Raw genomic sequence first — 26700 nt, 5'->3', positions numbered from 1 at the left:
TCAGTTGTAACTTCTCCTGTTTCATTCCTAATTTTATTGATTTGAGTCCTTTCCCTCTTTTTTTTTTTGGATGAGTCTGGCTAAAGGTTTATCAATTTTGTTTATCTTCTCAAATAGCCAGCTTTTAGTTTTATTGATCTTTGCTATTGTTTTCTTTGTTTCTATTTCATTTATTTCTGCTCCGATCTTTATGATTTCTTTCCTTCTACTAACTTTGGGTTTTGTTTGTTCTTCTTCCTCTAGTTCCTTTAGGTGTAAGGTTAGATTGTTTATTTGAGATTTTTCTTGTTTCTTGAGGTAGGCTTGTATTGCTATAAACTTCCCTCTTAGAACTGCTTTTGCTACATCCCATAGGTTTTGGATCGTCGTGTTTTCATTGTCATTTGTCTCTTGGTATTTTTTTATTTCTTCAGTGATCTCTTGGTTATTTAGTAATGTGTAGTTTAGCCTCCATGTGTTTGTGTTTTTTACGTTTTTTCCCCTGTGATTTATTTCTAATCTCATAGCATTGTGGTCAGGAAAGATGCTTGATATGATTTCAATTTTCCTAAATTTACTGAGGCTTGATTTGTGACCCAAGATGTAATGTATCCTGGAGAATGTTCCATGTGCACTTGAGAAGAAAGTGTGTGGAATGTCCTATAAATATCAGTTAAATCTATCGGGTCTGTTGTGTCATTTAAAGCTTGTGTTTCTTTATTAATTTTCTGTCTGGATGATCTGTCCATTGGTGTAAGTGAGGTGTTATAAAGTCCTCCACTGTTAGTGTGTTACTGTCGATTTCCTCTTTTATAGCTGTTAGCATTTGCCTTATGTATTGAGGTGCTCCTATGTTGAGTGCATATGTATTTATAATTGTTATATCTTCTTCTTGGATTGATCCCTTGATCATTATGTAGTGTCCTTCCTTGTCTCTTGTAACACTCTTTATTTTAAAGCCTATTTTATCTGATATGAATATTACTACTCCAGCTTTCTTTTGATTTCCATTTGCATAGAATATCTTTTTCCCTCTCCTCACTTTCAGTCTGTTTGTGTCTCTAGGTCTGAAGTGGGTCTCTTGTAGACAGTATATATATGGGTCTTGTTTTTGTATCCATTCAGTGAGCCTGTGTCTTTTGGTTGGAGCATTTAATCCATTCACATTTAAGGTAATTATCAATATGTATGTTCCTGTTACCATTTTCTTAATTGTTTTGGGTTTGTTTTTGTAGGTCCTTGTCTTCTCTTGTGTTTCCCACTTAGAGAAGTTCCTTTAGCATTTGTTGTAGAGGTGGTTTGGTGGTGCTGAATTCTCTTAGCTTTTGCTTGTCTGTAAAGCTTTTGATTTCTCCGTCGAATCTGAATGAGATCCTTGCCGGATAGAGTAATCTTGGTTGTAAGTTCTTCCCTTTTGTCACTTTAAATATATCATGCCATTCCTTTCTGGCTTGTAGAGTTTCTGCTGAGAAATCAGCTGTTAACATTATGGGAGTTCCTTGTATGTTATTTGTCATTTTTCCCTTGTTGCTTTTGATAATTTTTCTTTGTCTTTGATTTTTGTCAGTTTGATTACCGTGTGTCTCGGCGTGTTTCTCCTTGGGTTTATCCTGCCTGGGACTCTCTGCGCTTCCTGGACTTGGTGGCTATTTCCTTTCCCATGTTAGGGAAGTTTTCGACTATTAATCTCTTCAAACATTTTTTTCAGGTCCTTTCTATCTCTCTTCTCCTTCTGGGACCCCTATAATGCAAATGTTCGTGCGTTTAATGTTGTCCTAGAGGTCTCTTAGGCTGTCTTTATTTCTTTTCATTCTTTTTTCTTTATTCTGTTCCATGGCAATGAATTCCACCATTCTGTCTTCCAGGTCACTTATCCATTCTTCTGCCTCAGTTATTCTGCTATTGATTCCTTCTAGTGTATTTTTCATTTCAGTTATTGTATTGTTCATCTCTGTTTGTTTGTTCTTTAATTCTTCTAGGTCTTTGTTAATCATTTCTTGCATCTTCTCGATCTTTGCCTCCATTCTTATTCCGAGGTCCTGGATCATCTTCACTATCGTTATTCTGAATTCTTTTTCTGGAAGGTTGCCTATCTCCACTTCATTTTGTCGTTTTTCTGGGGTTTTATCTTGTTCCTTCATCTGGTACACAGTCCTCTGACTTTTCATTTTGTCCATCTTTCTGTGAGTGTGGTTTTTGTTCCACAGGCTGCAGGATTGTATTCTTCTTGCTTCTGTTGTCTGCCCTCTGGTGGATGAGGCTATCTAAGAGGCTTGTGCAAGCTTCCTGATGGGAGGGACTGGTGGTGGGTAGAGCTGGGTGTTGCTCTGGTGGGCAGAGCTCAGTAAAACTTTAATCAGCTTGTCTGCTGTTGGGTGGGGCTGAGTTCCCTTGACGCTGGAGTTTATTTTCTACCTTTACTTTGGTTCCATATGAAAATTAACTAGTGATCACCTCCTTGGGATGGGGACTCCAACGCGAAAACCATCTGCTATGAGGAACGTTATTACGTTTCTTCTTATTATTTTGCCTTCTCTGACACTAGTTTTGCGACCTCACTTCATTGAGATTCTCTTTATTGGAAGAGGTGTCTTCCTAGTCTCCCCTCTAAGCATTTTGCAGTTCTGAACATTTTCAAAACTATTCTCTGAGGCAGAGAGTTTACTCGGGGTAATATTTTTCCACCTTCCTTCATTTTCCTCAAATTAAATCACACATTCTTAACCACCATCTGGAATTAACTGTCTGCTATGGTTTTTATTGAGTCTGTCTTTGCATTGCCACCTGCAGATTTAAAAACATTCCCCAACCTGTACCTTGCCTGTTATTTCCCTTTTTGTATTCCTGCTCAGAGATTAGTCATGTCCCTTATTTATGAATATAATCCTTTTTGGTTCTGAAATCTTGTTGGTAGAATCTTAATGTCTGAAAATAGCACTGGGTCCTTAGGAGTGTTGTTTCCACTGGCAAAATGGAACTTGCCTTTTTGATGCCAAGTTGGTACCTGGTTTTATTGTATATTCCTGTTCCTTTTTGTGTTTCTAATGTTCTCAATGTTTTTTGTTTCTCACCACATACAGCAAACACTATTCATTCTTTCTTTCATTCAGTGGAACTTCAGCACTGTGCTAATCTCTCATAATAGATGAATGATGTGCAAGTAAACATCTGAAATACAGCGTGGTTAATCACATCCTCTCCATTTCCTCGTGCTTAATTCTTTTTCTAGAAATTCCATTTGCCATATTACCTTTGCCTTGAAAAATTCTCATATACTGTTTTTGTGATTTTAACATTTGAGGCACAGTTATTCAAAGGATCCTTTTGTACTGTATCTTAGAGTAGCAGTCATAATAGCTAGGAAACTGCAACGTGGAGCAATTTTAAGATTCTGTAATAGAGAGAATTCCTTTCCATCCCTGGTGTCAGCTATCAGCTCACCTCATTCAGCAACCTAAGTTTTTATTAGACATTTATTTTGACAGTTGGTATGTTCAGAGGCCATGGCATGAGGAACCCATCGAAAACTCTGTATTTAAAAAAGCTTTCTTGTAGTTGCATAAACACTAATCAGTTTATTTTAATCATTTGGAGATAGTTGGAATTAGGTCTGTGCTTCCTGAGATACTTATGTTGTTTCTAAATTGAAAAATGTTCTCCGTCATTACTTTTGCCATAGATACCATTGACCAAAGGGGGAAATGCTTGCGCTGGAAAAATAAAAGCAGTGCCTATGAATTCATGGGGTTCTTTGTTTATGTAGTCTGCCCCTGCAAAGCCACTTTCACTTTGACTTTGGTGGGTGAAGGAAGAAGAGGCAGTTGTTTTTTTATCCCAGAGTTTCTCAGACTGGGCACTCTTGGTGTCATGGCTTGGATGATTCTTTGTTGTGAGGGGCTGTCCTGTGCATCATGGAACATGTCACAGCGCCCCCGGCCTGTACCCACTGGAGGCCAGCAGCACTCTCCTCCTCCCCAGCGATGATACCCAGCAGTGTCTTCAGACATGGCCAGTGTCCCCTGAAGGGCAGCAGCAACCTGGACTGGGAACCATGGCTTTAACCCCTTCGACACCCTTTGTTTTTACTTCTTGGAAATGCTGCGTCTTATTTTTTTTACGATGCAAATGAAATCTGTTTATGGATTTTTGTGTGTTGAACTCGGATGGAAGAGATTTCACGGGAGAAGTCCCCATTTCTTCTCAGTCGTTGCTTCTGCATCAGCTCAGTGATGGAAGTAACCCCTTGGCCACGTCACATCTCCCTTCTGGCCTCCTCTCTGCCACTCGCTAGCAACACAGCCTGAGCCAGCTATGGGCAATGTCCCCGAGCCTCCGCATTATCATCTGAAATATAAATGGACCTGTACCTTCCTCAGTACTGCGGTGAGGAAGGAATGAGGTGAGGGCTCATCTTACCCACACTGCTGCCCCGTCCTGATGGAGGGTTGACTGCTCTGTAGGATTGGTTGGGGCTTAGGAGAAAGGAGGTGGATGAGATACTCAGGTGGTCCTACCATTTTCAATACTTTAGGAGTAGTTTTCTGGGGTAGAGAAAAGAGAAGGCAAAAAAGAGGCGCCTGAAGAAAAAACGTGGCTGGAGATGTTCCTTTTTCTGGTTTGTGATGACAGTGATTTTCAGTAAACAGGGAAATGAGAAAAAGCAGGAGAGAGTAGCAGGTTATTCATGAAGTGAAGTTTTTCGAAGGTGTAAGACTCTCTTTTAGAGATTATATCCTTCCTATTTTTTTTTTTCTGCTGAACTATCCTTTTACTTATGGAATGGTAGTCGGTTGTTATTTACCTCCCCCTTTTTAATGTTCCTAGTTTGCAGAATAAGGAATTGGCACCTTGTGACCAGTCGCTCAAATCTGTTTAGTGAAAATTTGCTGGCCCCTGAAATCTAAAATGCAGGAATCACTGCTGTAGGGAAGGAGGCTGTCAGGAAGTTAGGGAGAGAAGAGGAAAGGAGGGTGGATGCTTGGAAGTAATGTGTGAGTGGGGGTCCAGAATCCAAACTGTGGGAAGGGCAATGGGAACCTCTGCCTTTGTCTTACCAAATGCTTCCATGGTCTCTTAATTTAGGGAGAAGCTGAGCGTGAGCTCAAGGCCAGGGATGGATTCATCACCTTTCTCTGTGTTGCGCCTACAAAATACTACATTTTTTGCTTAGACTCTTTCAGAAATTCTTTGTCATGTATAAGTTATTAGGGTAACCCAGAGAATGTTCAATCCAAAAGCAAGAGAAAAATTGGGTGAACTGTACACATTCAGTGTGCATGGGGCACCTGAAAATATCCATGGCTAATTCCTTCCGTATAAAAAGCAGTCTCAAAAACTTTATGACAGCTTTTAAAAATCCATTTCCAGTGTATTTACATTAAGTTCTAAACCTGTTTAGAGCCTCGTTTCCTTAAAAAAAAACAAAAAAAAACAAAAAACCCTGCCAAAATCAAACAGGAGAGGGAGCAAAAGGATTCTGGCATTTGATCTCTGCCATGAGAAACATGTTGAGTATCTTCTGCACTATAAATGCTTACTGGGGGATCATCTATGTTGTTTCCAGTGTGAATTTCTGTTACTTACTCTTCCCCGCCATAAATGCAGTGTACTTCTTCACAGCAGTGCCCTGTTGTATATCTCGTTCCCAGCTAAAATATTTCATTAAATGGCCTTGCAGTCCTTGAATTTCCCCTGCCTCTTAAATGTACTTGACCGATAAAAGTTCTTTCTAATTGATATTCATCCTGAGTGGGACAGTGTGTGTGTTGGGGTGTATGGGAGTGAAACTGATTCCCACATTCTGCCTTTAAGCAAATCCACGTGGTGAAATGAGTATTGATTGACTCACTGAATCCTGAAATCTAATAGTTGAACAAAGCATAAGCTTCTACTGCTTCCCATAGCTGTATGGGGCAGGAATTATTAGAAACTGACAAAGTCAAGGCAACAGCTTTTTTTCCTCTGTAATTCACATAATCACTTAGACCAGGGCAGATATTGTTTCAGCAAGAGGATTTTGAAGACATTTAATATCTCCATGGGAGATGAATGGGGCTGCTCATCATGTGTCCTTTGCTCTTTAGAAAAACATGACTCTTTAGTAAATGGCTCTTTAGGTCTGACTGCCAGACGCTTTGAATAATGCAGTGCTTCTGGACTCACAAGTCGGATCCCCTTGCGGTTGTTAACCATGACCCCTGCCTTCCAAAGCTAATACGATCTTCTAAATTTAAGAGATGGGAGTCAAGTTTGATTCGGTGCCGGCAGTGGCTTCCGTCGCAATTAAGCAGTTCGGTAATGAAGTTAATTGAAATGGCTGAATAATAGACGCCCTTACCGAGCAGACAGGAAAATTGCCGTCCTATTTGGCAGAAGTACATTGTGACAGAAAAGTGATTGTCACACCCAATAAGGCTGTTAAAACTGCTCCAGAGATTCATGGATTTGGCTGAAGAACAGAACCTGAAATAGTTTTCATCACTGTGTGTTTGCCTTCTGTGGGGAAGGGTGAGACATGTGGAGCTTTTTAACTCAGTGTTGTCATAAAAGTTACTTTTCTAAGGAAAGACCTGAAGGTGTCCTTAACTGAAAATGTGCTTAGATTCTCCAAGAGCCCCTGAGAACACACTCATTTGCTGGGACCCATAACTGTTGGGCTTGGGGTTGCTTTGTGAGCCTCCAGTTAAGTCTGAGAGTTGAGCGCTTCCCATCCGTTGTGATTAGGAATTTAGAACACAAGGTGGCACAGCGGAACCTTGCTGTCCGCGCAGAGGGAGGTGGCGGTGAGTCAGCCGAGCCTGGCAGCTCACCAGTAAATCAGGGAGCAGCCCAGGGATCAAGAGCTGTTAAGCAGTCGCAGCAGTGATGATGGTGAAGCAGTGATGATGGTGATCAAAAGAGGGGCCAAGCCACCCTCCCCTCTACCTCATCCACTCTTCCCGCATCCCCCAAGACACAAACTCACTTCATGAGCTCCCAGCAGTCATGCATGCCTTCCAAAGATATTTATCGAACTGGGGACCAGATCCCGTTCAAGGGCGGGGAGGCTACCCCTAGCATAAGATACAAGGTCCCTGAAATGGAGACAATAAATAAGTAAATGATAACAATAAACAATATAAACGATAAACAAGTAAACAAATGTATTAATTTTAGAGAGCCACAGGGTCTACGAAAACAGATTGGGCTGTGTGAATACAGTGGGACAAAAAAGATCGTTTCCAATCTGCTGATGGCCTGGATCCCTGGATGGCTTCTCTGAAGAAGTGACATTTCAGGAGAGCCCTGAGTGATGAGAATAAGCTGCTCCCACGTAGATTGCAGGCACAGTGTTCCAGACAGAGGGAACAGCCAGTGAAAATGCCCAGAGGAATGAAAGGAGTGAGCCCGGAAGTGGAGAGAGTGCCAGTCTGGCTGGGGTGCACGATCAAGGGGAAGAGTGCTGGGATTTAAAGAGGCAGGCGGGCTCAGAGTGAGGAGGGCTTTGTGGGACACAGAAAGAGTTTGTGTTTTGTTGAAACTGTGTTGGGAAGCCACAGGGATATGTAGTCAGGAATCCATATAGTCTGATTTATGCTGTAGAAAGATGTCTCTGGCCTCTGTGTGGATAATGCATTAAAGGGGATGAAGAATAAAACAGAGAAACCAGGATTTTGGCGCTTGCCATCACCTAGGCAAGAAAAGGCGGTGGCAGTGGAGATGAACAGACATTTCAGGATACATTTTGGAGATGAACATGGTAAGAAAAATAAAGAAGCCTCAAGAAGGGCTTCAGATTTTAGGGATTTGGTGTCCTGTAAGTAGAAAACTCAGGATACCCTCCTGGATCTCTTACTTGGTCCTGTGCCTAACTTACATTGCTAAAAATAAGCAGCCACGATAAGAATCATTCTAAAAGTCAGTAATCCTGAAGAAAAGGATCCTGGCATGTATTTTTTTTTTTTTTTTAACCTAGAAACGTCTTGGCACCAATTACAGTGATAGGTTTCCCTTTGGGGCCAGTGATCTTAAAATAAGGGCCCACACAGCATCCTGTTTTTTCACCCCAGGAAAGGAATCCTTATCGGTTTTTTCTTTCAATGAGCTATTTTGAGCTATTGTTTCATAATCCTCACCATACATCCTATGCAGCTAAAATTCAAACTTTTAACTTTGGAGGCAGTGACCTGGAGACAAGTTGTCTCTCCTGTCCCAGGGAGACCTCGATGAACTGTTGATAAGAAAGAATGGGTATAACAGGGCCAACCCTTAAGCATTTGTGCAAAAAGCAATTCAAATTTGAAATACGGGTGGTAGGAGAGCCAGCTGGGGAGTCTTCCTAAGAGGTAGAAGCATTTATAGACTTAAGGTAAGATCTTATCCCAAATACCCAAATTACAAACATTTCCAACCCACATAGAGTTAGAGGGGCTTTCCTGGAACCATTTGAAAAACTGGCTTAATTCCACCCTTTTAAGTAGATCTTGGTAGGAATATTCCCTGGAGAACAAAGATTGGCCTCATAGTACAACATGACAAATTAGTGGACTTTTTTTTTTTTCAATTTATTTTTGGCTGCGTTGGGTCTTTGTTGCTGCACACAAGCTTTCTCTAGTTGCGGCGAGCGCGGGCCTCTCATTGCGGTGGCTTCTCTTGTTGTGGAGCACGGGCTATAGGGCGCGTGGGCTTCAGTAGTTGCGGCACACAGGCTCAGTAGTTGTGGCTCGCAGGCTCCAGAGCGCAGGGTCAGTAGCTGTGGTGCACGGACTTAGGTGCTCTGCGGCATGTGGGATCTTCCCGGACCAGGGCTCGAACCTGTGTCTCCTGCATTGGCAGGCGGATTCTTAACTACTGTGCCACCAGGGAAGCCCTTAGTGGACTTTTTAAGTTGACTTTTTTAGTTCTTTTTCTTTTCCCTCCTGGAGAGAAGATGCTGTAACTCACTCTCCTTCTGACTCTCTCCATCTTTTCCCTATCACCAGTATTTTTTAAAAATCCTATTATCAGGTAGTGTCAGAACACATTTTCAAGCTCGAAAAAAGTAGAGGCTTTCGAAAGTATTCCATAGGGCTTGGTGTCCAGCCAACCTGTTAGTTATGTACAATAGCTCAAAAGACTGGCTTCATTGCCTTCAAATTAGAGACCCATCTTGTTATATTTTTAGCATGTGTAGCTTTAGATGGCCAATGGTTTCCATACTGTGACTTGGAGTAATATCACAGACATCTTAAGAACTTGATTGACTGTGCATAGACTTCCGTGCTATTTGTAGAAAGGAAACCCTCTTCCTAGATTCACATCACAGTTATGGGTCCAAAATACCTCGACCCATTGACCTCTAGGTTGATAGCCACATAGTCCATGAAGCTATATGCAAAATTTGCTATGAATACACTTTGTATGCACCAACACTGTCATTTTAATCCCTTCATAATGGTCTATGATCCAAAACAGATGAAACACCTTTGAATGAGACTGTACAGTTCAGTGTTTAAAAGCACAAACTTGTCATTAGACCAAGTCTTCAGGCAGCTGCTCACCTAACTGTGTGACCTTAGCCGTGTTATTTAACCACCAGTGTCTCAATTTTCTCATCTGTAATAAAAGGGATGCTATTAAGTACTTAGACAGTAGTTATGTAGAATAAATGTATGTCAAAGGCAAGCTCTCAGTTCTTGTTATTTTTGCACTCAGCCCTTGCTTTTGAAGACCCCCTTTAAAAATTTTTTGTTTAATTTAACATCTTTACTGGAGTATAATTGCTTTGCAATGTTGTGTTAGTTTCTGCTGTATAACCAAGTGAATCAGCTATATGTATACATATATCCCCATATCCCCTCCCTCTTGTGTCTCCCTCCCACCCTCCCTATCCCACCCCTCTAGGTGGTCACAAAGCACCGAGCTGATCTCCCTGTGCTATGCGGCTGCTTTCCACTAGCTATCTATTTTACATTTGGTAGTGTATATATGTCAGTGCTGCCCTCTCATTTCATCCCAGCTTACCCTTCCCCCTCCCCTTGTCCTCAAGTCCATTCTCTACATCTGTGAAGACCCCCTTTTTATTTACTTATTTTTTAACAAATGAGAAGAGAAGCTGAGTTGGTGACCCTTCAAGGTGTTTTTCAGGTTTTCAAAAGCCAACAGTAGGACTATCCATGTTATTTCAATGGTACCCTTTTTGAAATGACCATTTATCTTTTAGGAATTGCATGAGGGCAATTCATCCATCTTACCTAGGTTTTGGAGCAGCCCAAAGTATTAATGACTCCTGTCTCTCCTCACCTGTGCCAATTCAAGGCTTATGACTTTGAGGTGAAAGGCTCTGTAAACCATTAGCAATCAGCAGCCTTGCAAGCCATTTATTTCTCTTCAGGACATATTTATTAGGCTATATGTACTGTGTAATTGAAGCAGACTTCTCCATAGCTGTAAAGCTGTACAACTATATTCTTAATCTTCTTAACAAAATGCCACCTGACACAGCATTGGGAGCTACTTAGTCCATACGTCGGAAGTCCAACTGTCTCTTTAAATTATGATGGCTGTAATATTTCATAATGACCATTATGAGGTCCCCAAAGGAAAGAATGTCTTCATCTTTTTGGAGACATTGAGTCTGATGCTCTCGTTCTTGGCAATTGGTATCATATTTGCGTTGAAAAATTATGCTGCAGGGTTGATGATGGTATTTGGCTAGAGGAAGGAGAAAAAAAATGAAACGTCTAAATTAGAACCATTTTCTATTTGGTTTTATGGATTCAGTTTTGTGATATATCGTGTTTGTAAGGTCCTTCATTGGAAATGTACTCTGGTTTTAAACTTGGCCTTGAGTTTATGCTGGCACACTAATTTAGGGGGAGAAAAAAACCTTTAAATAAAAAGTCGTCATCATTATTCAATCTAGCATCAATTATTGCATGTTGCTCCCAACCCCTTGACCCCGTGTTTAAATGCTGGTCCTCCCTCAGTGTTCATTGTCCTGTCTGCCCCCTTCTTCACAATGGATTCGCTTTCTTTTCTCCTGCTCCCAAGAGCAATGGCGCTCCCTCTTATCACAGCACTTAGCACTGACCACAGTGCCTTATAAGTGCTGCTTTGCTTCTTTCTCTCTTAAGACAGACTATGAAGTCGTCCAGGTCAGGGCCATGTCTGATTTACCTTTATCTCTTGAGTCATGCTTCACTAGGCATACGGCAGAGCTCAATAAATCTTGCATGGATGAATAGGTACATGGATGGTCCCTTCTCGTGATTCAGGTCTTAGCTCAAATACTCTCTCTTCAAGAAAGACGTGCTTGGGCTTCCCTGGTGGCGCAGTGGTTGAGAATCTGCTTGCCAATGCAGGAGACACGGGTTCGAGCCCTGGTCTGGGAAGATCCCACATGCCGCGGAGCAACTAGGCCCGTGAGCCACAACTACTGAGCCTGCGCGTCTGGAGCCTGTGCTCCGCAACAAGAGAGGCCGCGATAGTGAGAGGCCCGCGCACCGCGATGAAGAGTGGCCCCCGCTTGCCACAACTGGAGAAAGCCCTCACACAGAAACGAAGACCCAACGCAGCCATAAATAAATAAATTAATTAATTAATTAATTTAAAAAAAAAAAAGAAAGAAAGACATGCTTGGCCAATGAGTATAAACTAGCCATGCATCCCAGGCTACTGTTCCATTATCCTGCTTCATTTTCATCACTGAAGTTATCACTCTGAAATTATTTGCGAAGTTGTTTCTTCTCTGTTTCCCCACAGAATGTGAGCACTGTGAAAACAGGACCTTATAGGTTTAGTTCAGTGCTTTATCTCATGCCGGCTCTTGGCACATAGTAGGCCCTTAGCCCAGTTTGCCTAAATGAGTGAGTGCATTTTCCCTAATTTCCTTCCTGCCCTCAGTGGAAAGAACTAGGGCTGACTGTGCCTGCCTTTTTCAGTTTTCTGAGCTGTCCTTATTAGCATTTCACCAGTAAGGCAAGGGCAATTTAAATTTATTTCATGGTTTATATATTGTGTATTAAACAAAACAAACAAAATACTAATTGGCAGAGAATGGTGCAGATGGCTTTTTTTGGAAAGGTTACTGACCATTAATGTTAATTGTTTAGAGCCACTGGTTTGCAGTCAAATAATCATCAATTCTGCATTGCCAGGAAAGTCACAGATTTTCTCACTCTGTTTTTCCCGCACCCCTTCCCATCTGTACCTCACTGATCTCTTAGTATTTTGATCCATCATCATTACCTACTAGGTTCATAATATTTTCACGCAGCAGCAGTTTTGCTGATAAATATTAGCGTTCTGGTGTGTTCTTTAATGCAGTATCTGTCCTCAGATTTTTTTTAGCTGTGCCCTTTAGATCTTCCCAAGAAAGGAGAAGGAGAAGCAAGCAATGGAACTTTTCCCTTTCTGCTTGATCCTTCTCATTGTCCCCTCTATTTGCAGATGAAGTATTTTACATACACTGTTCTTCTTAGAGGCACAAACTCAGCTAAAGTGAACCTCACCCTGGGAATTCTACCACCATAGCCATGTGCTTGGAGGAGATGATTTAACCTGAGGATTATAGACCCCAGTAGAATGGGTTTCTCAGGGTCCCTGGTCAAGGTTTCAGAGGCTCCTTGAATTTGTATGCAAAATTGTGTGCTTCTGTGAAGCTTTGCTTCAGAGAGTCTCTAACAGCTTTTTATCCCATTTTCAATCAAGGCCATGGCCCAGTAATTTAGTAAGTAGCACAGACACTTGAGTAGAAATGGCAGTCACTGAGCCAAGAGAGAGCTAGAAAAAATTCCAGTTATTTTTTAATCTAGCACTGCACTAAAGCTGATAGGTATATCCCATTGTCCAGGCACACACAGTGTGGCTGCAACATTCAGTAACAATTAGCTGTTTATGATTACAGCTCTATTGTATGTAAAGTCTGGAAAATACCAGAAATCAGAATATGAATGATCTATTCATGCTAGCATTCTGAAGCAACATTTTAATACATCTTCCTCTAGTCTTTGAGTGTATGATGTATGTGTGATATATACATATATCTATTTTTTAACAATGAATTTATATCCTCTGGCAGTTTTTAATCTGCTTTTCATATCTTATGTCATTACCATTTTCCCACGTCACTAAACAGTCTTCACTTTTACAATCCATTCATTTTTAATGAAATCATAAATTTTCATCTTGTTGATATAACAATATGTTTGCTCATTCCTTTGTTCTTGGAAATTCAGATTGTTTCCATTTTCTATCTTCTTTAAATAACACTGTGTTGAACATCTTTTTTATGTAAATCACTGGGAGACTCTCTGCTTGTTCTCTTAATACAAACTCCTAATGATAAGTTTAGTGAGTTAAAGTCAGCTGTAATCTTGGAGTCCTACATTTAGGACTATGTGTTGATGGGTTTTAGAATAAGAGAGAAGGCTAGTGGGGCCTGAAATGAAAATGTGCTCAGAAGTAGTCTTAGCCTCTTTGGAATCTAAGACTAGCCCCTGGCCAAGTTCTCAGTCTTCTCCTTTCTGTGGCTTTCCGTGGGCTCCATGAACTAACTCTCTCTCTTTCTAAATATATGTAAGTTCCTTGCTTCTTACACATGGCATTACCGTATTCAGCACCAGGACAGTTGTTAATGCAGCCTTTTGCTACGCAACCCTCTAAAGAATCCCATGTGTTTGATGACATGTGGATTAGTGACATAGTGTTTGTCAGAATGCTGAGGAGGAAACCAGATGTTTCCATTAAAATGCTCAAATCTAGAAACCAAGTACAAAGGGGATGAATATCACAATGAAACCAAAGTAGATTGATGACACAGTACAGTTTTGTTATTTGAAGATCCACTTTGCATTTGACAATGACTTTAGGATTCACCCTTTCCAAGCCCTTTGCACGATTTTTCTTGCTTCTTTCAGATAGTGAGGTTGATTGACATTCTCACTTCCTTTAAACCTAGAAGAAATGAGGTCCAGGGAAGTACAGTCTCTTTCCCAGCATCTCAGGTTTTGTTCATCTCGGTGCCAAAATGGCAGTGATTGGCTTCTTTTTGACTTCCTGATAGCCCAGCTGAGCTCTCTGATGTCTTCCCTGTTTCCATTTAGCCACTAAGACAAACACAAGTCTTAATTTCAATAGGATGCTTAAAGAAACTCATTATGTGTATATTCATTTTGGGAAAAAGTAAGCAAGTCTTGGAGGATGTAGAGGTCAGTGATGGCTCTAGAGATTTAAAAATGCAATAAAATGTTCTGAAATTTGCTGCATTTGTCTTACAGAGGCAGTATAGACTTTTGTTTATTGTGGTATCTGTGGGTATGTCTATGTTCATAGTAAATAAAGCTTTTCTTGTTGTAGAAGTTTCTAAAATAGGTAATAAAGCCATTCATGATCTCATGAGCCCAAGAACACACAGTTTAAGTGTATAACCTTCTTCTATTCTTCGTTTCCAAATGCTTATGTATTCTGTTACATTTTTTACTTTTTTCATATAAACTTTTGTGTACAACCTTTTTAAAATTCCACCAAGAATAACATTTGCCATTTAGTTATACGAGAACATGTTCAGTAGTGTAGTTTATGGCCTTGATATTTAAGGGAAAGAGATTCCTCCTCCTCCTCACGTTGATTGGTCAGATCTCAGTCACTAGCAAAGAATTTGCCGTTTGTTTTCTCCAAAGGGACACCTTTTTCATTGGGAACTTGAGAAATTCAGGTCCCAAGCTTTTCTCACTTCTGTAGATCACACTTAGACTCCCACTTTGAAGGTACACTTTCCCGTGAAATTTTCTGGGATCCCTTTGAAGTAGCATTTGCCACCTCCCAGGCTCTAAGAGCAGATGGTGCTGTCCGTGGATTCTTTCTGCTGCCTCTTCTCAAAATGCCCCTTCCTCTCCCTGAAGGGCGCAGACGAGCCTATTAGGACAGGTGCTGTTTCTGTCCATATGCCTCCTACGTAATATGTGACACGATTCCTACAAGTAAGCTTCCCGCTTCCACTGGGAGCACAAAGTGTGCCTTTGCCCTAATGAAAACCACTGACGCGCCCTCAAGTGTGGGATCGTGCTGCTTTCTGTCACCCATCCAGCGTGGGATGGCCGTGGTCACCTCCAGCTAGACAAGGGCCACATACCAGGACTTCTCGGTCTTGGAGAATTCTTCCAGTGATGTCGTTTAGTGCTTCCCATCAGGTCTTCCCAGCTATTTTCAGTCTATCTGAATAGCTCTGAATTAATTAATGTTCATTTTTAAATTAATATTTTATTGCCTCAGCAAGATGTGAATGTGGTGTTGTTGAAAAAAATTCTAGATTAAGGCTGAAGTCTGCTTAAACTAGTCTATCCGATCCCGGCCCCCTTCTCTCCCCACCGGAAATACAATACTTCAGTTACCAGTTTTCATGTGTGACAGTCAAGGAGAGGGTGTGTGTCTGAATATGTTTAACACCTGCCTCCTATGGCTGCCCTTCTGCCTCGTGCTGTTCTCATTCAACGTTATAGTTTGGAGACCATCCATGCTGTTACCCACAGAGTTAGCTCATACCTTTTTTTTTTATTTTTTTTTATTTTTTATTTTTTTATTTTATTTTTTTTAGCTCGTACCTTTTAACCTCTGCGGACGGCTTCATAGGTTGGGTGTCCCTGAGTTTATCTAGAATTTCCAGTCATTTCCAGGTTCCCTTTATAACCAACCGTGCTGCACTGAGCATCCTTGTACCTGCATAACCTTTGGATGTGTGTGCGAGTGTTTCTCTCTGATAGAGAATCCACGGTGCTGTTTATTTGATACATGAAAATCTTAACAGGTGGAGAATTTAAGATGGTCAGAGTTTTAGAAATGATGGGCAGAGTGCGGATCGAAGTCATTTTCCCTGACTTCTCCTGACTACTTGGAGATTCTTTACAAAGTTCTGAAGAGGGTCATTGGGATCTTGGGTGACATCAAGTCTAGTAAAAGCTCACTCCAGTGAAGTGTTGCTTATTCCAATGAACTAAGAACGTCAGTCTGAATTAGGGAAAAATCTGTATTTAAAGATGTGATATTTGACCATTTCGAAGTGTACACAGTGACCCAAACTAATATAACTTGATAAAATTCCTTAAGGGAATCACATTAATGAACAAATTAAGGCACCTAATAATTATTTTTAAGAAAAATGACATCTAAATTGCTCAAGACAGTTATTCTCATCCATAGGCAAAATATTTCCCCTATGTAGTTTTTGCATTTTAGTATGCTAGGCAAATGATTTTTCCTAATTAGGGTAAGATAACCATAACCACTTCATTTTTTTTCCCGAATGGTGTAAATTAGCAAAGGAAGGTAAAAGGGGTTGACACTTGAGGGCCTGCTCTGTGCCAGGTATGAGGCTTTTAAGCATTTTATCTATTTAATTATCACAACGAGTACAATGAGTCTTATTCTCTCCATTTCATAAATTGAAAAACTGAGACGCACGGAACTTTAAAGCAACTCACTGAAGGTAGCCTATCCGAGTTTGCCAGACTTGAAAGAGTAATAATGTTCGTTCTGCTGTATTATGGTTTCCTTAAATGGGGTCCTCCAACCTTCTTTGTCGGAATCTTCTGGGATGTTTGTTCATACTGCAGATTCCTTGGCCCCTGAGGGTGGGTCCTGGGATTCTGCATTGATAAGAAGCTGCCACATCCTCCAGTGTGCACTCTGAAGTCCCAGAGCCACTGTGCCAGACCGTGGTGACCTCCTTTTGGTGATGTGACGAGCCGTGCCAGAAGGGTGCCCCCACTGCCTGTCACGCCTCTCTTGCAGGGGCCCATTAGCAGCGTTCCTCTGGGGGACTTCCTCCTACTCACCCACTGCCCCGGCCTCCTGTTACTTGCGCTGAACTTAGCACGGCTCCTGGTTTGACAAGTCACTTCCAAGAGAGTTGAAATCGTTAGTTACACTACCTAGGGATCATGTTCTAAAAAAGGTTGACCTTTCCGGTGCAAAATCATCAGATCCCAATACATCAGGTCCTGCATTGTGCCTAACATGGGTGGAATCTGCATTTTGTATTCTAACCTTGGCTCAAACCAAAAATTAGAAAACAAAATGAGAGGACTGCTTGCAGAAATGATTACTTTTCGAAACACTGATAAATGTTTTTATTTTCCTTTCCAGCCCTCCTTTGCCACACTCCCTTGGTGACAGATTTTCCATAAGTCTGCCCCTAATGGCTTCTGACTTTCCCAGAAGTGAGATCAGCGGTCCCTTTCAGCTCTCACCCTGCCACTAAAGACAGGGTTTTGGAAGAGCCAGCAAGGTTCAGTGAGCCCCTTTTTCTCGTCTGCCTTTCTCTTTCTGCATTGTTATCTTTTTCTCTCAGCTCCATGAAATTTCTCTTTTCATCCCCCAGCAGCCTGCTTTCGAGGGGCTGGTCCCAGCAAGCTGCATAGGAGTTTGCTCGGATGAGTGATGTGTGAAGGGGTGCGCTGGCGATCCGGAGGGTGTCCTAAACCAGCTTGATTTGTGTTCTGTTCTGGCAAAAGAACATCCGTTTTTGTTTTGGTGTTCAGCTCATTCAAGTAAAGAAGGCATTTCCTCTCCTGAAAGGCAGAGGGAAAATTTAAAAAAAGGAAGAAAAGAAAGAAAGACCAAAAAAAAATTTAAGTTTAACCATTTACTCCTCTGAAACTAAATATACACCCCCTTCCTCTGTCCTGATTGGTCCACTTCAGTTGACAAGTGGAAAGGAAAGGAAATATCCTGGACTTAATTGTAAATTAAGTTGCTCTTAATCCAGAAGAGCATTTGAGATTCTGTCCAAGTGTTCAATTTCCCAGGCCGCTGAGGTCTGTGAATTTCTTTTCCCAGCCTCCAGGCTGCTGCAGTACAAGTCAGCATAGCTAATGCAGATAGATCTCCTGCCTCTCCCTCTCCTCCTCCCTCTGCTTTGATTCGATATGAACAGCCTGGTAACTCCGATGCTGGGGAGAAATCTGACATAACTCTGCAGATGGCTAGGTTGCCATGAGACACCTGGGGATTGTTCTTAAAGGAAAAGGTAACATTTATATGCTAATGATTTCTTCCCCGCTTCCCTCCTTGTTGCATTTTTTCCAGGGCTGCCAGTTCCCAAGAAGAGCCCAAAGTCGGTAAGGACTTGTCAGTTACTTGGTGCTCGTTTTGGGGGCGGGGGGGCTGGTGGTGGGAGGGGACGCTATCTGGCTGGACTTAATGTGTTTTAGAGTGGGTGGAGGAGACAAGAACCAGGGCTCGTTTTATTAAGTTCTGGGGATCTGTTTGGTATAGAAGGTATTGGGGTTTGTCTTTAACTGTCTAGTGATTTGTAGGCAGGCTGCAGGAGCCTGGATAAAGAATGCATGTTTGGAATCTTCTCTGTATAAATGCATTACAACTCTCATTCCAGTGGATGAGTTTCTTAGATGTTTTAACTTGATACAAATGCTACTGTTTCTTTTGAGAGAAGGAAAAAACAAAAAACTCTACCTGCTTCCTGAGTAGCATTGCTCGCAGCTGGTGTTTCAAGCCATTCACATGGGTAGATTCCCTCCCTCAGCTTTCTTTTGCACTGGATGATGAATTATTTAAGGATTTTAAAGCCTGTAGGTTTATGGAAGAATTGCTCAGCCCTGTATATATGCCCATGCTCACATGGAAAATGCCCCAGCCCTGAGAATAAGACATTTCCTTGTTGTGGAAATATCCTTTGTTGTTTTGCCAGCTTTAGTGGCATTGTGCTGCAGGTATAGGAGTCTTTAAAAAAAAAAAAAAATCAATGTTAGGCTGTCCTTTCTAATCTGGTTTCCCTGAAGATGCATTACCTAGTCGACATGTTCGCTAATAGTTTTGAGGCTCTAGCGTTTCGCTTGGTGGTGGTGAGCTTTTGCTCCCTGGGCACTGACAACAAATTAAAATGCTACTTAAAACCTCAAAATCTGGAACTCTGATGCCTGTGAAATTGAGGTGGTGAAAGAAGCGTCCAAAATCATTAACAGTAAGATAAAGAGGGGTGTACTTCCTTGTGGCTTAGAGTATTGGGGGGAGGAGGAATTGACAACCTCTGCCATCCGGGAACGGAGAACCTTTAAAACTTTGCAGCTTAACGGTGCTGCAGCTGAGTTCTTTCCACCTGTCTCCAAGCCTGGCAGCAAGAGGCAGAAGTTTATTCAGGAGATGAGAGAGGGAGCTTCCTGCATTCGTAAACCCTACTCCTAAGTTCTCCAAAAAGAAAAACCTGCAGTAATTGATTCCCGTGGCATGGTGCCATGGTGATGGGAACACGTGACTTCGGGGCTGCTTCCCTTGTCATTTTGTGTTAATGTCCAGGCTGAGAAGTGCTGGTAGGTGTCTACATTGGAACCACAGAGCTGCCAAAGCCTGTGTGTGTGCGTGTATGTGTGTATGTGTATGTCTCCCCCTCCCTGGGTCACAGTCAGAAACCTATTCAGCCTTCAGAAAAATAGAAGCACATCTGAGAGATGTGTCACATGAGCTTGAGTTAGCAACACTCGTCCTTTTCTCTCCTGCAGCCCCAAGCATGCTACCTGAGGCATGGACTTATTTTACACCCTCCACATGGCATGGAGTCTTGACCAGAAGCGTATACTGAGGGGGGGACAGCTTGGCACACGCAGCATGACATCGGGTAGCAAGGTGTTCTGTTTCGTTTTGCATCCCATTTCGACTTGCTGTGCAAAAGGATTTTTGTAGAGTCATTTGCATCTCTTCTCCCCCAAAGTGTTTTGGAATTCCCCATTGAACGCAAAGGGTATCAAACAGGTGCAGAGCCTGCATTCACCAAGTCAGTTAAGAGAATTCCCCATGACCGTTTATTTTGGAGGAAGTCATGTCATGAACAAGCAGCAAACCAATTACTCAGGCTGCATTCCTAGGAAAAAAAGCTCTCTTAACTGTGTTGCCCACAGTCTGCTGGCTCTTAATTACCACAAGCTAAGAGACTGGTGTGTTGCTGGGTTAGAAAAGAACTATCCCCCAGCTTGGGGCTTGTCCTTCCCTGGCTTCTCTGCCAGGACAGGGATGATGGTTTTCACAGCACCGCTGGCACACTCTGGCAGCTGCTGTACAAAAGTAGGGGGATATCAGCCAAGGTCTGCTGTTGCCAGTGGAACCTTGTGAACATCTGTGATCAGTGGGGGTTCTGTACAGGTGGGTTGAAAGCTGTTTCCCTTTCCCAGTTTGAATTTTGATGAGGTCCTGCTAGAGAGACAGATGATGATGGGATTTTTCTGGTAGGGTCGGCGGGAATCCATGGGGAAGCTGGATGACGTGGTTCCAAAAAGTCATTCCTATAATGACAGGCAGGGCCAGGTGGGCTACGGAATGAAACGCACACTGATTGTGCCTGGGTTGTGATACGCTGAGAGTTACCATTAGCTCTGAGATATACTGTTTGAACCCAGGACCATGTCTGTTCTTTATTCTTAGAGGCTCCTGCAATTGTTGGCTTGCTCATGTGACTGACAGCTTCCTTTGCCCTCATACCTTTTTTTTTTTCCTATAAAGGTTTTCAATAATTAAGTAGTTGGGTTTTTATTAGAACAGAAAGACTTCTCTTTTTGATCTCGTTTCCCCTCCTGAATAGCCTCTATAACTTACTCTCAATCAGCAATTTCACCTGCTAGATTTAGGGTAGATATTAAATTTATGGTTTAAATACTCAAGGGGGACAACGGCAGTGTCTTAATAAAATCTGACTAATTGAATACCTGGACATCCATAGCATCAGGGATTTTTCTGCCAAATGGCAGAGGCAAAAATAAGACATATTTGCTGTCAGGTTTTAGGCCTCACTGGGAAAATGGTTTGGTGGTCCACTTTAATCATCCTGACTGGAAACTTGTTTAACGGAGACTCTTGGTCGAAATCACCCACAAGGATTTTGCGTGTGAGCATTGAAAACTCTAAATAGCACACCAAACCCTGAATTTTAGGTCAGTATTCACCCAGGTTTTTTCACTAGTTCATTTCCCAACTCTTGCTTCCTTTGCTCCCTTCTTCCACCTGTCCATTTTTCCATTTATCCATCTGTCCATCCATCATATATCCATTCATCTATCCATGCATTTCTCTTTTATCCGCTCATCCATTCATCCTTCCATTCAGCAAGTTGGTGTTGAAAAACTACTAAGTGTCAGGTTTGGTGTGAGCCATTGGAAATGATATAATAAATAAGATGGTGCCCTTCTTCTTGGAGCTTATAAATGATTTATTGATTGCTCCTTTCAAAAAAAGGATTCATTGTCACAAATCACTAAAATTTTTTATGCATTTGTTCCATCAACAGATATTTATTGGGTATCTCCTGCATGCCAGACCCAGTGCTAGTATATAACAGGAACTAGAACAGAAAACATGCATGTCCTCATACAACTGGGGAGAGAGAAATAGGCAGATCTGTACAGACCCTCCTCATGAGGCCTAAAGTATGATGGGCATATACTTTCAAAAGGTAACAAAGCAGAAATATAACATAAAACAAGTACTCACATAATAAAACTCATTCAGCTCTTAATGATAATAACCTAAGTGAAGTAGTCATCCAAAGCCATAAAAAGCTATAAAAAAATTGAATTAGATACTGTGATAGAGCTATGGAATTCTTCCAAGTTCCCCAGCAGCCTACACAGCATAGATAACCACATTATTTACTTAGCTTTTATGTTCAGATCAAAAAAAAAGCATAATGTGTTCAGTAAGGAGACAGTGTTTTCCTAGTTCCTAAAAAACTTCTCACAGGGACTTCCCTGGTGGTCCAGTGGTAAAGAACCCGCCTTCCAGTGCAGGGGACCCAGGTTTGATCCCTGGTTGGGGAACTCAGATCCCACATGCCGCGGGGCGGCTGGGCCCGCGAGCCACAACTACTGAGCTCGCGCGCCTCAACTAGAGAGCCCGCGTGCTCCAAACTACAGAGCCTACGCACTCTGGAGCCTGTGCGCCACAACTAGAGAAGAAAGAACCCGCACGCTACAACTAGAGAGAAGCCCGTGTGCCGCAATGTAGAGCCTGCATGCCACAACTAAGACCCGATGCAGCCAAATAAATAAACGCTTTAAAAAAAAAAAAAAGAGTTCTCACCTAAAGTTTTCATATAGGTGACACCAAGTGATGGGCAAGGAAGTGTCCTCAGCAAATGCAGCAAGCTGAAAGGTAGCAACAGTGACAGGTTTCTGTTCCATGGTCCTCTGTCCCTTTCCCATGGAAGGGATGCTAAGGACATAGCTGACAGCTAGTCATTAAGAAATACGAGGGAGAGATCTTAGACAATGTGCACAGTAAGTGACCCCGGCCTGAATCCTCCTGAATGCTGCCTCTTTGTCAAACTCTCCTGGTGACCTTAGCACCCCAATGCCACTTGTCCCAGATCCAAGGCATAGCACAACCCACCAAAGCTCCAAGCTACAAGGAGAAGCACTGAGAGTGGTAGATGGGAGAGGGCCTAGGGTTACTTAAGTAAGTCTCCTCGGCCCTTGTTGCTCACAGCAGCTCATACCCTCGGCCCTTTGGAGCCTTAAAAAATAGACTTTGCTGTTGTATTAGACTCCATTAAAACATTCAGTATGAACTGAAATTCATTTTCCTATCCGATCAGTGCTTTCCTTTTCTTCTCCATTAACTCCTCTTTCTTGCCTTTTGGAAGAAATCATTTGACTTAGACCCATAAATGATAAAAGAAAGAGACAAAAAGAAGGACCATCCTCTGCTTTGGCTTGTATTTGAGACTGATTTTCACGCAACCTTTAATGACATTGGCCTGATACCTCATCAGCACTTGCAGTTTTTCCTGTTGTGCATGTAAATCGCTGCAGTGGCCTTCAGTCTTGGCAGATACATGAACTGTAAATAATTTTGCCTTAAAAATGGATTGATTTGTCATTTTTAAGCCACATGAATTCTTTTCATCATTTAAGCTCCTAAGTGCTGTCTGTATTCATTTGCTCTTCCGAGCAAATATTTTCAGCTCACTTTATAAGTACCTCTATTTTGAAATCATTCTGTGAAATACTAATGAGCTGACTTTTTTCCCCATCTCCATTTATAAAGTCCATTGCATCTTCCCAATTTCTCTGGCCTGTCAGTAATAAGGAAATCGTTTGTTTTAGGAAGGTTGGTACAGTTTTGTTTTAAATGGTCTTATGACACAGGTTCACAGCCAGATGTGGCCAAGGATTTCTGTGGAGTTTTCAAAATTGAAACCGTTTCTTTTTTCCTAGTTGGCCCTGATTTGATACTCAGAAGTAAAAATTCTGCTTCAAAAATATCCACATAGTGACAACAGCTAGTGCTGGAGATATTCAACTCAATATGTGGTCCTCCTTTCCAAGCGTTTATTCAAGCTGGAGATCTGGAGGTGGATATTTGTGTTTCTGAGAACTCCTCCTCCCTCCCCCTTCCCCCTTCCCCCTCCCTGCTTCCCCTTCTCCTCCTCCTCTCCCCTGTGCAGCCTTTCAGCAATGCCTATCAAGTCTGGCACCAAAATGTCTTTTGACTTTACTTGTCCCTCCCCCTTGTTACAGCTTTTCCCCTTGTATAAGCCACCCCGGCTCCCTCACCTGGTCTTCACAGTAGCCTCTTAACTGGCTCTCTGCTTTTACACCCACCCACATCAACCTATTCTCCAGACGGTAGCCAGACCAAACTTTCTGGAAATAAGTTGGCTCCTGGCACATCCCTACTTTAAATTCACTAATGGATTCCTCCTCCCCAGAACTAAGAGTGAAACCCAAACTCCTTAAAGTAGCCCACAAGGCCCTTGCATTATTTGGTCTCCAAGTTCCTCTCAAGCCACCCCACCCCCTGCTGTGCCACACTAGCTACCTCTCTGCTCTCCAAACAGGCCAAGCTCACTTTTGCTTTGCAGACTTAGCACATGCTGCTTCCATTAATGGAACGTTCTTCCAGAGGCTTCTCCTTACTACTTACCTTAAGGACACTGCAGTGTGTTGTCATCAGTCTTTCATGATTATTTGATTAATATTCCATCTCCACACATAAACACACACACACACACACAAACACACACACACACACCCCTAGATACATAGGTATAAATTCTCAGGTGCTATCTCTTTCTTACTTACACATTGTATTTTTCAGAATCTGGCTCATAGCAGGTGATCAGTATGTATTGGATGAGGGAATAAATGTATTGCAGATTACTTAAGAGGGGCTATTCTGGATGTTCTATCATTGATGTATCTATCATTGATGGATTGCGCCATCCATGTTCTTAGCATGCATAGAATTACTTTAACGGACTTGAAAGTGTATCTTTATTAATGCTTATTTGAGGGCCAGTTTCTCACCTAGAAAAATGAGGTGAGAGACAATCACATTTGGTGCAAGTCAGATCCTGTGTTCAGAAGTGAATTTGTCCTCATGGCCCAAGTCTTCTGGGAGGGAATCCAGACTGCTGAAGAGGCATACAAGGTGACTTTAATTTGAGAGCTATATAAACATGACTTTTCTCCTGGACAGTTCTGGACCCTAACCAAATAAAAGATAATGTCATATCTAATTAACATGTTCTCAGAAAATAAAAAGGCATATTTTGAACTTTTCTACACACACAGAACATAGCTTCAAAAAGCTTAGGTGCCAAGATACTAAATACAGAATGCATTTTCAAATTAAGTCATTTTCATAATTGAACTTGAGAGGAAACATAAAGCGAGGTTAAATCTTATCAGGGAAAAATCCAAAAAGCTTCCAGATGCTCATGTGTTTAGCCCGTGAGGGTGGGTTAGAATATGCCATTTAGTGATAGGTTAGCGATGGCCTAGTTTTTAGAGCATATTCTCAGGATGCTGCTATACTTTGATTTTCCAAATTTAGGAGCAAAGTTTAGACGGCATTCAAAGGGGATGCAGAGGTGCAGTTTGACGGAGAGGCAGTTTTGCAGACTCTGTCCAGACTGTATCTATCATTTTGTGATAAATTGGACCTAAATGCATCCTTTATGGGGAAGGTGAGAAAAGATGATAAAAGTTTTTAAACGGCCCAAGCCATTTCTGGTAAACTTCATTTGCACCCTCTGGTTATGGTAAAGCTGTCTCTTCATTTAAACTTGAGATTTCCAGGTCCTCTGTGTCAGATTTGTTACACTGGGACAGCCATCGAAGTGTCTTGGAAATCCCTGAGGTGACATACAAAATCTGTGTGCATGCATTTGTGGGCGTGTCTGTAAAAGCACATGTGCATTCGCTGCTGGAGAAAGGTCCAGACTCTCTCAGTGGGACAGGGTTGCCGGAAAGGTATTTTTCTCCTGTTCAGGAGGAGGCAGTGATTGGAAGAGGTTACGTTTCAAGAGGTTACCGAGTATCCCCAGGAAAGGAAGAAGAAGATAGTGAGGTTTCCCTCGGGTAATCCCGCAGTGCGGCTCACGGGGTCCCGGTGAGGCTTTGTGAAGAGGAACCTTTACTCGAAGGAGACTGGAGCTTCCAGGGTCAGAGACTGACTCTAACCGTGAAATGAACTTAGTGTCAATGGACCGACCCCACATCTAGCATTTGCTACTCATCTGAAAAACCAGGCGAGGGTAGTCATTTGAAGAGAGGGATGAAACTCTCATGGTTAATCCAGAGGTCCTTCATCTATTGAATTATTTGCTTTCACTTTTAAAATATCTTCTTCCTGCCCTTCCAAGAGGAGAGCGGACACAGAACACTACCAAAATGTAAAAAATAGAAAGTAACAGTCCCATTAATTCTCCTTACCAAGGTTCATTTCTAAATGAAAGCAGCTTTACATTTGGTCTTGATGATAAAAAACATTCTCTGTACATGATAAAAATAAGAAGTAGGCAGTACAGGAAAGTATAAGAGGGGGAAATCCCACCCAGAACCCATCTTTTTTTCTGTTTATGCTGAGGTGTGTACACTACACATGCTCGTTTATAATGGAGACCCTTACAAAGACCGCGGTGAAGCGGAAAACAAATTCCCACGCTCATGCAAAAGGGAATGGGGATTGTATCCTTCGTTAATGTTTTTCTGACTCTGAAAATCTTCAGCATGTCTCCAGGGGAAGCAAGAAGGCAGGTTTTGACCTTCTTAGGGAATAGAAGGGGGATAGCTGGCCCTGAGAGCCGAATTCACTTTGGGGAGGGCCCTGTTGGAAGTTGGCAGAACCAGGTTCTGTCCCAAGTCTTCGGAAGGCAGATCCATCCAAGTCTGAGCGGAGCCCGTGACCCTCACAAGGGAACGATGGTGATGTGGGGTAACGGTGATGGTTGTCCCTGTCCAAACACCGGTGTGTTTTCCTGACCTCTGCACCCAGAGTATGTTGTCCCCTTGAGTCTGAGTGAATTAAGCCCCTCATGTAGGTGGTTCCCAAGACCTCTTTGCTAGTTTAGAATATGGTCCTCACGTTTCTCCCACAGGCACATCGAGTATAATTTTAAAGGGTCTATCTTACCTTCATGAAATACGTGCCCAATTTTCGACTTTGAATCCTTGCTAAAACCTATCTTCAGATCTGTGATCTGGGACAGTCAAGGGAAAATGAAGTTTTTATCCTCCTTGGCCTTAGTTCAGTGCTTATTTCAAAGCAAGGACTGGAAGGGGAAGGAGGTGAGGGCCCTGAGAAGTAAATGAGCGGGACCTTGGAAGTTTCCTCGGAGATGCGAATGAAAGACGGAGGCCACCTGGGGGAGAGAATAAGGAAGAACAGTGTGATAGGACTGATTGCAAGACTGAGGGCAAGATTTTGACACTATAAAGAACTTTAGGGAACTGGAATGTCTAGGTCAAAGATCTTATA

The 26700-nt window shown here is 42.1% G+C and overlaps 1 protein-coding gene across 26 annotated transcripts in view; it reads left to right on the top strand.

The window, feature by feature from the left end:
• MAGI1 (membrane associated guanylate kinase, WW and PDZ domain containing 1) overlaps positions 1-26700 on the top strand; it is a 610830-nt gene that overhangs the window by 546347 nt on the left and 37783 nt on the right. For all 26 annotated transcript variants that reach the window (XM_082412051.1, XM_082412072.1, XM_082412071.1 and 23 more), the window contains one exon: positions 18022-18053. In XM_082412051.1, the coding sequence (XP_082268177.1) occupies positions 18022-18053 (32 nt within the window). The remainder of the gene's footprint in view (positions 1-18021; positions 18054-26700) is intronic.

Source organism: Balaenoptera physalus (assembly GCF_965194825.1).
Source record: "Balaenoptera physalus genome assembly, chromosome: 11".
In the NCBI taxonomy this organism is placed as follows: domain Eukaryota; kingdom Metazoa; phylum Chordata; class Mammalia; order Artiodactyla; family Balaenopteridae; genus Balaenoptera; species Balaenoptera physalus.
Note: the sequence above shows the minus strand (reverse complement) of the source record. Positions and strands in the feature narration are given on the sequence as shown.